Genomic DNA, 11,570 nt, shown 5'->3' on the forward strand with positions numbered 1-11,570 from the left:
TGATATCCCAAAAACAGCATTTAGGATGAGGTATGGCCATTTTGAATTCCTTGTCATGTCTTTCGGGCTTACAAATGCCCCAGCAGCCTTTATGGATCTTATGAACCGGGTATTCAAACTATTCTTGGATGAATTTGTGATTGTGTTTATTGACGACATCCTGATATATTCACGATCGAAAGCCGAGCATGCGGACCACTTGCGAGCTGTATTGCAGACTCTCCAGGACTACAGGTTATATGATAAATTCTCTAAATGTAAATTTTGGCTAACTTCTGTAGCTTTTCTTGGTCATGTTATTACCGGCGATGGTATCAAGGTTGATGGCCAAAAGATTGAAGCTGTGATGACTTGGCCGAGGCCCTTGAATCCGACAGAGGTTCGTAGCTTTTTAGGCTTAGCAGGGTATTACCGAAGGTTTGTGGAGGGATTTTCCTCTATCTCTGCACCATTGACGAAACTGACACATAAGGGAGCTAAGTTTCAGTGGACTGAGGCATGTGAACAAAGTTTTCAGGAACTAAAGAAAAGGCTTACTACGGCACCTGTCTTGACTCTTCCGGATGGCACCGAGGGTTATGTTGTATATTGTGATGCCTCGAGAATTGGCCTAGGTTGTGTTCTTATGCAGCATGGTAAGGTTATCGCGTACGCCTCTAGACAGTTGCGAAAACATGAATAGAACTATCCTACGCACGATCTTGAGTTAGCCGCAGTTGTATTTTCCCTAAAGATTTGGCGGCATTATCTATATGGGGTTCATATTAATGTTTTCACCGACCACCAGAGCCTTCAGTATTTATTTAAACAGAGGGAGCTGAACCTATGACAAAGAAGATGGCTAGAATTACTAAAGGACTATGATGTTGATATTTTATATCATCCCGGCAATGCTAATATTGTTGCTGATGCCCTTAGCCGGAAGTCCATGGGCAGTCTAAGCCATGTTGAAGCTGATAAGGTCAAGATGACCAAATATCTATGCCAGCTAGCTAGTTTGAAGGTGCGTTTGGTAGATGCAAAGGGTGGACGCATTCTCGTTCAGAATATGGCAAAATCTTCTTTTGTTACTGAAGTGAAAAAGCGACAACACGAGGATCCTGAGCTTATAAAACTGAGGGAAAGTATTCCACAATAGCGACAACCTTTATTTGAGCTAACTGGAGATGGAGTCCTTAGATACCAGGGCCGCTTATGTGTACCGTCAGTAGGAGAGCTCCGTGCCAAGATTCTTTCGGAGGCCCATTATTCTAGATATGCAGTTCATCCCGGAGCGACAAAGATGTATCGGGACCTTCGATAGATCTATTGGTGGAATGGAATGAAAAATGATATCGCGGAGATGGTAGCCCAATGTCCCAACTGCCAGCAAGTTAAAGCCGAACATCAGAGGCCTGGAGGCCTAACTTAGTGTATTGAGCTTCCATTATGGAAATGGGACATGATAAATATGGACTTCATCACTAGTTTGCCTCGCACTCCACGGAGGTATGATTCTATTTGGGTAATTATTGATAGGCTTACAAAATCTGCTCATTTCCTACTAGTCAGGACGACATATTCAGTCGAGGATTATGCCAAGCTTTACATTCGAGAGATTGTTCGCCTTCACGGAGTGCCATTATCTATTATCTCTGATCGAGGGGCTTAATTTACAGCATATTTTTGGAAATCTTTTCAGAAGGGTCTAGGCACGCAGGTAAATCTTAGCACTGCTTTTCATCCGCAAACTGATGGACAGGCAGAGCGTACTATTCAGACAGTTGAGGATATGTTACGTGCCTGCGTGCTAGATTTTAAAGGAAGTTGGGATGATCATCTACCTCTTATTGAGTTCGCTTATAATAACAGCTTCCAAGCTAGTATTCAGATGGCTCCTTACGAAGCACTATACGGGCGGAAGTGTAGGCCGCCGATCGGTTGGTTCGAGGTCGGGGAAGCAGAGTTGCTAGGTCCTAACTTAGTCCAGCAAGCAATGGAAAAGGTAAAACTTATTAGAGACCGGCTGCGTACAGCACAAAGTCGGCAAAAGTCTTATGCAGATGTTCGACGACGAGACTTAGAGTTTGATGTAAAAGATTGGGTTTTCCTGAAAGTATCGCCTATGAAGGGCGTCATGTGATTTGGAAAGAAGGGGAAGCTCAGCCCCAGGTATGTTGGACCGTATAAGATTATTCGGAGGATTGGTAGGGTGGCGTACGAGCTTGATTTGCCTTTAGAATTGGAAGCAGTCCATCCTATGTTTCATGTATCTATGTTGCGGAAGTGCATTGGAGATCCTTCACGTATTACGCCCATTGAGGATATTCACATTGCTGAAGACTTATCTTATGCAGAGGTACCAGTAGTTATTTTAGTTCGGCAGGTAAGGAAGCTTCGAACTAAAGAAGTGGCTTCCGTGAAAGTGTTATGGCGAAATAACAACATCGAGGAAATGACCTGGGAAGCTGAGGAGGAAATGAGGAAGAAGTACCCCCACCTATTTACGACTTAAGGTGAGTCGCATTTAAATAATTGCCAATTATTTCTTTACAGCAGCTTAATTGGATTTTAAATGACTTGAAAGTGCAATTTAAATTTCTTATTGCGAGATAGCTATACGAAGCCTAGTAGTTGAAATCTTCAGAATTTGATTTATACTTTGCAAATGTAACAAATATAGCCTCGCAAATAACGTATTAGCGGACAAGAAATGAAACCAAAGAATTGACTTGACCCATTCATGGACGAATGTTCTTAGGGGGGGAGACTGTGAGACCCCAGGTGTTTCTCTCTTCTCTTACGTAATATACGTAACGTGGCGTGGTTATATTAGGTATATATGATTGCATATAGCACATTGGGAGAATAAGACTGAAAATGTGTGGTAATATCAAGGAACTAAACTAAAGCTTTAAGTCAAAAGAATCCCTTAAACAAAGGTTCATGGTTAAAGAAATGGCTCGGGTAGCACCCCGCGCGTTCGGAAGGTTTAAGTTAACTTGCACCTGTGGGATAAGACTAAGAGTGTATAATATGCTAAGAATAATGTGTTATGAGGTATTATAATATCACACTGGTCACATGTTAAGTTTTGGAGTCAAGCAAGTTGCGAAATAAAGGTCGGCAAAAGTTATCGTAAATTTCTCTAATACATTTTCTAAACTTTAGGTCAAATGTATCCGATCATTTCTCCCAATATACAAAGAATTATGGGATCCACAACCTACCAAATCGAAGGTCTATGAGTCTAGTTTGCAACCAAAGAAATCTCACATCAAACCGACATTGGAGTAAAGGGTTATGACTGTTTTACCGCGGACTGTCCGGGATGCAATCGGGTCGCGAACCGGGTCGGGTCAAACAAGTGGTATAAGTCGGAAAATCCGACTTTTAAGATCCCAAAACATTTCATCTTCGTTCCAAAACAGTGAGAAAGCTTAAGAGAGGGTTTCATGATGTTCTTGAGTGATTAAGGTGCGTTTTTAACGATTTCTATTGTTAAAGTTTGCCCCCGTGCCTAGAAGCGCAATCTCTACGCTTTGCAATCGTTTTCCCCTTCTATTAGCTGTGTTTGGAGCTATTTTTGGAAGATAGGAAATTGTTGTTCTTGCTGGTTCTTCAGGATTTATACTTGGTTTGCCAAGGTAATCATCTTGGGACTCTTTTATGATCGTTTTTACAAAGTTTTACGGGCGTTTCGTCAAGTTAGGGTCATATGGTAAATCTGCCGATTTAAACTCATTTATGAACTGTTTATAGGTGCGTATAAGCTGCATATATATAGTGGTTTAGAAGCTTAGGATGTAAGGAACAACTTTCGTGAAGGAACTACAGGCATTCGGACGTTCGTTGGAGAGGTATGTTAAGGCTAAGCTTCGTCCTTCCTTTTAGCACGAATTTTGGAAAATTCCTAAGACGCCAAATGTGATATTTTACTATTATGTTGCTAGAAAGACCTTCTGTGAAAGGCATTGGTATCGTAGCTGAAGTATTTTCATGATGCTATTAGGTTGATATTCCACTCGTTCGGTTAAAAAGGGTATTCGACATCTATATATGTCATTTTGTCGGCTTTCTTAAATATATGTCCATATATATGAATTCTTATTCGTCTTTGGGTTGTGTGACTTAAAAATAAAGGCATTTAGTATTTTGCGATCAGTCCTTCTTCCTTGTTAAAGTGTATTTTAAAATCTCTAAAGTGACACGTCGATTTCAAAATTCTCAAATATAATTTTTATGTTTAAACTACTAAAACATTTGATTTTTTTTTGAAATACTTTCTTTTACTAATTATCAAGAAATCAGGTATAAGGACTAAGTGAAGCACCTTAAGCTTTTTATGAACATATTAAGAGTTAAGTTATCTTTCTAAAAGTCGAGTTAAGTTTTCAAACTTATTAAAAAAGATATGAGGTTCCACGAGACATTTGTATGCGATACGAAGGTGATTATGAGATTATGAGAATAAGAGTACCAATGAGCCAAGGTTGGCTAAGTTCTTGTTATGGCCTATTATGTGCATTCAAAGTTCATATCATACATGACATATTATGCATGGACTTCGAGCTATAATCGGAGGTAAGGGGCCTATTTGCCCGAAAGACTATATATATTGTACAGATGGCCACAGGTTGGAAATATGATACCGGTTAGCTACCGGGAGAGACCGCCATTGCTAGCATTTGGTTGGGTATGTCATGCATTTACATCAATATATATGTATTCACGACATACAATTACACGAGCATGCCATGTATATTTTATTACTATAAGGTCGGATACCGGCCATGGAGGCTATCAGAGTTTCAGTGTCAGGTGGTATCTTTATTACCCTTTTACATTAGCTATGTATGATTCTACTTTCTGCCTTACATACCAGTACATTTTTATTTGTACTGATGTCCCGTTGCCTGAGGACACTGCATTTTTGTTTCGTGCGTGCAGGTCCAGGTAGGGACTCTGATCGACCCCTCCGCTAGGATTTCGGGGTTCAGATGTGAGTTGGTAAGCTCCACCTCTTCCTGGAGCTTTCATAGGATGGTTACTTTTGTTGTACAGTTTGGGTATAGTTGGGGCCTTATCCCGACAGTGCTTATGACACTCTTAGAGGCTAATGTGGACACAATATTCTGGGTTTTTTTTGCTGCTTTCAGTCTCCAGCCCATAGGCTTGGCATGTATATATAGGTGTGTAGGCATGTATGTCTTCAGTCGCGGCCTCGTCGGCCAGCTAGTATTTTATTATTTTGGCTTGTCTACCTATGTTTATATGGCTTATTGTTATTCATGTCATAACCTTACGGTCCAGGCTTAGTATTTCAGATGTTGTGCTGCCCGATCTGTTGGGCCCCCAGTCTAGTTAGCTAGTATGTTTAATGGCTAACTCGATCGAATACAGTATCGAGTGCCAGGCGTGCCTCCCCTAGTTTGGGGCGTGACAACATTGTTTGAAAAGTTCTTAGAAAGAAAGTTCCACTTGGGGACAAGACTGTACCCCGAGCTCAGATCTGTATTTATTGAATTTCTTAAATTTAATGTCGATTGTTTTGCGTGATCGCATGCAGATATGACAGGTATCCCGCCAGAAGTGGTCGTACACAAACTAAGCTTTGATTCCAGCATCCCTCCGATAAGACAGAAAAAATATCCTATTGTCGAGGCTAGAAACAAATTTATCAAAGAAGAGGTAACTCGCTTGCTTGATATTGGTTCAATCCAAGAGGTAAAGTATCCCGATTGGCTAGCTAACATAGTAGTAGTTCCTAAGAAGAAGAATAAATTTCGCATGTGCGTAGACTATAAGGACTTAAATAAGGCGTGCCCAAAAGACCTGTTCCCATTGCCAAACATTGATCAAATGATTGATGCAACGGCCGGGCACGAGTTAATGAGTTTCCTCGATACTTACTCCGGGTACACCAAATCAAAATAGACCCGGAGGATCGGGAAGAAACCTTTGTTTATCACAAATTTCGGCATATATTGTTACAATGTGATGCCCTTCGGGCTAAAAAATGCCGAAGCCACTTATCAACGACTCGTGAACAAGATGTTTGAAAAACAAATAGGGAAAACCATGGAAGTTTACATAGATGATATGATTGTTAAGTCTTTGAACGCAGGTGATCATCTCAAACACTTGCAAGAAACTTTTGACATCTTAAGAAAGCATAACATGAAGCTAAACCCCGAGAAGTGTGCGTTTGAGGTCAGCTTCGGCAAGTTCCTGGGATTCCTGATGTCACAAAGGGGGATCGAGGTTAGCCCTGATAAAATCAAAGCCATCGAAGACATGCCGGACCAACTATCTAGCGTAAAGCGGTTCAAAGGCTAACGAGGAGATTGGCAGCCTTGAGCAGATTCATTTCTCGGACTTCAAATAAATGCCATCATTTCTTCTCACTGCTCAGAAAGAAGAACAACTTCGAATGGACCCCGGAATGTCAACAAGCTTTGAGGTATTTGAAAAGGTATTTTTCAAGTCCTCTGTTACTATCGAAACCGGAGGAAGGCGAAAAAATGTTGGTCTACTTAGCAGTCTCGGAGGTAGCAGTAAGTGTCATTTTAGTCTATGAGGACAAAGGTACGTAATCTCCTATTTATTACGCTAGTAGAATTTTAACGGGAGCAGAGACTCGCTACCCACATCTGAAAAAATTGTTCATAGCCCTCGTAGTCGATGTTCGAAAGCTAAGGCCTTATTTCCAACATCACCCCATAACTGTGGTGACTACTTTTTTCCTAGGAATATTTTTCATAAGCCTGAACTCTTAGGTAGTCTAGCCAATGGGCCGTTGAAATGAGCAAATTTTACATAGAAAATAAACATAGGCATGCAATTAAGTCACGGGTTTTGGCCGTGTGGCCGATTTCAGTCTAGGACTTTTACCTATGGCTACTAAAGAAGCAGTAATGGTGTCAGAATCGACATCAGGAGTTTGGACCTTGTTCACGGATGGAGCTTCCAATGTGAAAGGGTCCGGGTTCGGCATAGTATTAACCACGCCTTCGGGAGAAACTTAGGGCAGGCCATAAGAACGGTTCCTCTAGCTAACAATAAAGTGGAGTATGAAGCTTTGATTGTAGGGCTCGAACTGGCTCAGGGACTAGACTCTGAGGTCATAGAAATAAATGCAACCCCCAGTTGGTGGTAAATCAGGCCTACGGGATTTTCAAAGCCAAGGAGAAACGCATGCAACAATACGTAATGAAGGTTCAGGCTCTACTCGCTCGGTTCCGGGAGTGGTCAATCATGCATATTCTAAGGGAAGAAAATGCAGAAGTAGATGCACTAGCTAACCTTGGCTTGTCTACAAAAATGAAAGTATCAGACTCTGGTATGGTGGTACAGCTTATGCACTCGGTACTAGACGCAGATAGCTGGTAAACACGATTAATTTGGTCTAGGACTGGAGAAACGAAATTATTGACTACCTCGAACACGGGAAACTGTCTGAAGATCCTAAGGCATCTCGGGTGCTACGCACTAAGGCAGCATGATATAGTTTCAAAGGAGGACAACTATATATAAGATCTTTCCAAGGTCCGTTGGCCCGATGTTTGGGAGCCTCTAAAGCTAACTATGTTATGCGAGAAGTTCACGAAAGGATCTGTACAGTTTGGGAAGGGGTTTTGATTGATCAAAAGAAGAATCTACTTCAACTCTGCGGAAATCACTCGGGCACAGATTCCTTAGTGCTAAAGTTAATTAGGGCAAGATACCACTGGCCCCGGATGGAAAAAAACGCCAAAGCTTATGTTCAAAAATGTGATAAATGTCAACGTTACGCACTGTTGGTACATCAACTAGCAGAGCCACTGCACTTAGTTTTGTCACCATGGCTATTCATGAAGTGGGGAATGGACATCGTCGGACCACTGCCCCAGCCTCCGGCCCCCGCCCCCTGATAAGGTAAGATTTCTTTTGATTTTAATTGACTATTTTTCTAAGTAGGTTGAAGCATGTCCTTATCAGAAGATTGGCGAATGTGAAGTGGTAGATTTCTTATGGGAGAACATTATTTGCAGATTTGGGATACCAAAAGAGGTAGCTTGCGACAACAGACCACAATTTATAGGTGCAACAATCATGAAGTTCCTCGAAGACTTGAAAATCAAGAGGATCAAAGCATCACCCTATCATCCGAGCGCAAATGGCCAAGCAAAATCAACGAACAAGGTGACTATACAAAATCTCAAAAAGAGATTGGAAGCAGCTAAAGGAAAATGGCCTCAAGAGCTGCCAGGTGTACTATGGGCATACCAAACAGAAGCCAAATCAAGCACGGGAGAGACTCCTTTTTCTCTTGTGTATGGGGCAGCAGCACTAATCCGGGTAGAAGTAGGTGAACCTACCCTGAGGTATTTTCGGTCAAACAAAGAAGCGAACAATGAAGCAATGTTAGTCAATTTGGAGCTGCTCGATGAACGCAGGGACTTGGCACATATCAGGATGGCACCCCAAAAACAGAGAACAGAGAGATATTATAATCGAAGAGTCAACCTCTGTTATTCAAAGTAGGAGACTTGGTTTTAAGGAAAGTAACTTAGAACACCCGGGAACTCAATACGGGGAAGCTAGGTCCAACATACGAAGGCTCCTATCGGGTTTTAGCAGTCACTAGGAATGGGTCATACGACTTAGAGAATTAAGATGGAGCAAAGTTGTCAAGCAACTGAAACATGGCACACCTTAAGAGATACTATTGCTGATAAACATCACCTGTACTGAAAGTATGTGCTGCACTCTTTTTCCCTTCGTCCTGTTTTGTCCTAATTGGATTTTTCTGGCAAGGTTTTTAATAAGGCATCAACGGAAATCATACTACTAAGAAAGCTTCAGCAATAAGACCTTTAAATGACAAGGCACACAAGCAAAGAATCACTGCGGAGCAGTTAGATAATCTTTTGCTCGATAGCAAAGTTCCTACCAGGAAGTTAAGTTTGTTGTCGAACAGAGATTACCTGACTGTTTGCAAGTGCAAGCCACTGGGGGATTGTTAGATAATCTTTGGCTCGATAGCATAAATTCCTAAGGGGAAGCGAAGTTTGTTATCGAACTGAAAATTATCTAGCAATTCACTAGTGGAATCCTCGAAGGTGTAAAACTTCGAGTGTTCAAATTCACATTCAATTTATTCTGAACACTAGGGGAATGATATGAGGATACGACAACAATGGCTGCCGCTTTGATCGAAATACGAAACCTGGAAACATAATTTATCATCGGGACCGGGATATGTGTGGCCAGCCCCATAGAAATAAGTTGTACAAGTTACCACAAGAAATGACAATTTCTTTTTTAGCACAACAAATATTTATATACTTTTAAAAATGGAAGGAATAAAGTAAAGTCTTTTTATTTCTATTTTTTTTTCTTGTCTGAGCGATGAATTGATTTTATCATTTGAAAGTTAAACAAGTACTTCAAATGCTAGTGCCATAATGAATAGGAGACGTCCTCTTCAAGAGCACCGTAAACATAAGAGGGCGCTCTCTTATGAAAACCCTCACGTTAAAGGGTTGATTTTGGAAGAACTTGTGCCCGAAATCCAAACGCTTTCGAGAGAAAATACACCCAAAGCCTTGCATAATTAGACGCAAACAGTAAAACCTGCGCAAATACTTAAACAAAAAAAGATGCAAAGAGCAAACTTGCACAAATATTTAAATGGAAGTACGCAGAAAGAAAAACTTATATGATACTTAAACAAAAAAATATTTTTATTTACAATAAATGTGCCAAATTGCACAAGTACAAAAGTTTGAAAAGGAAAGCAAACATTAAGCTGATGCATCTCCGGAACCCAGAGGAAGAGAAATATCTACGCCCCAGGAGAAGTAGGTAGATCCGCCACCGGTTCGATATTTTGGCCTTCGTCATTTTAGCCCTCAGCATCTTCACCTTCTGGTTCCTCTTCAGTTCCCGAAAACTCAAAACCCAAACCAGAAGAATTGGTAGCATTAGGCCGGGCCGGAAGACCTCTTTTTGCAGCTAACTCTAGCTCACAAGCCTTAGCGACTTCAGCATCAAAGTCAATAACACCCGTTTTGGCCTCTTCCATGGTTTTTCTCCTTATATTGTACATAGCATATGTTTTTTCAACAATGAGGGAAGCCGCTCAGCACTGAAGTTCTCCTTTAAGCTGGCTGATCTCAGCAGAGAGGTTGTCTCGCGCGAATCTTATAAGATCGGAAGCTGGCTTCAAAATCACGGACAATGGAGCTATAAATTTTATTATGCTCTAAGGTTTTCTAATGTTTCTCCTTCAAACGGGTATGATTTTCCTCGGCAACAACAAGTTCTTCAACTTTGGAGTTTAAGGCTGCCTCTAAGTTATTCAATCTTTTAGCAGAGGCAGCCTCACTATCTGATGCAGCAAGGACGACATTATGGACTTCAACCCATTTGGCCATAGTTTCTTCATATTGTGCCCTTAATGGGACAACCTCTTGGATAAGGGTCATTACTTCTTGCTCACTCTACTGCAATCAAGCCTCCAATTCAGCAGCTTCAACAGCTCGTGCTTCCAGTTCCAACAGGTGAGTATCAATGTGATTTCGCTCGACCAAAAGTTAATCCCGCTCGGCGGTAAGTTCCTCCTTATCACGAATCATCCTTTGAAGGACCTCAGAAGTAAGGAAGTTAGTCTGCAAGAGAAGAATGCAAATTCAAAATCTTGCCATAACACATATAGATGAAACAATAATGAAAACAAAAACTATACCGCCGCTGCATTATGCATACCATTGTTCAGAAAACACTCGCCCGAGAGAGTTTGTATTTTCTCATAATCTTTCTCTAAAGCCAAGGGATTTAGATAGTTAGCAAGCTCCACCGGCCGGAACAACAAATGACATCTGGTGGAAATCGAGAGGGTGACACTCCTCGTCTTTTGTGGATCCTTAGAAGAGGCAGCATAATTTCGCCCCAAGTTCCCGCAAACTGGGGACTGGGGAAAGGGACGTTCTCCTCTCGGACAACCGTGACCGGTGGAGATGATGTAGCAGTTGCTGGGGGCGAAGAAAGAGTTGGTGAAGAAGGAGATGAAGCTGATGGTGTTTAAGGATGAGAAGTGGTTGCGGCAAGCACAATGCTGGTTGTTGGCTGCTCATCAACCGAAGAAGGCAAGGACCCGGTACTCAGCCTCACGGTACCGCGCACGATGACTAGGATTCAGAAGCGGGAGTTGGTATTTTCTACCATCTCGTACTCCCTCCCAATGCCGAGGCATCATCCTCGTTTGGTGTAACTAACTCAACAGGGTGAGCAGTCTGTTGATTTGAGGAAGGTTTCTGCCTTTTATGTAGAGAAGCTCCCTCCTCGATGGCTTCTCCATCATCGTCAATCATCATGGTGTCTATGGCAGGCTCGGACGGGGGGCTCATTACCACAACTTCCGGAGATGACTCGGCGGCACTCTTTGCCTTTTTATTTTTTTCCCTGGCTGCGGAGGAACGTCTTCTTTTTGGTTTCTTGTTCTCCGGTCGAGGACTCCGAGAAGAGACACTTGCACCAGAAGCAGGCCCGAAGACACCTGTTTGTGTAAAAGCTTTCTGCATCAACCTCGCCGCATCAGCAAGATT

At 41.9% G+C, this 11,570-nt stretch overlaps 1 protein-coding gene across 1 annotated transcript; it reads left to right on the forward strand.

Annotated features, from left to right (window-relative positions):
* Positions 1-7,191: 7,191 nt before the first annotated feature.
* Positions 7,192-8,505, forward strand: LOC142169551 (uncharacterized). Its single transcript, XM_075231423.1, has 2 exons — positions 7,192-7,347; positions 7,939-8,505. The coding sequence occupies exons 1-2, from the start codon at positions 7,192-7,194 to the stop codon at positions 8,503-8,505; spliced, it is 723 nt and encodes a 240-aa protein (XP_075087524.1).
* The last annotated feature ends 3,065 nt before the right edge of the window (positions 8,506-11,570 follow it).

Source organism: Nicotiana tabacum, chromosome 15 (assembly GCF_000715075.1).
Source record: "Nicotiana tabacum cultivar K326 chromosome 15, ASM71507v2, whole genome shotgun sequence".
Classification (NCBI taxonomy): domain Eukaryota; kingdom Viridiplantae; phylum Streptophyta; class Magnoliopsida; order Solanales; family Solanaceae; genus Nicotiana; species Nicotiana tabacum.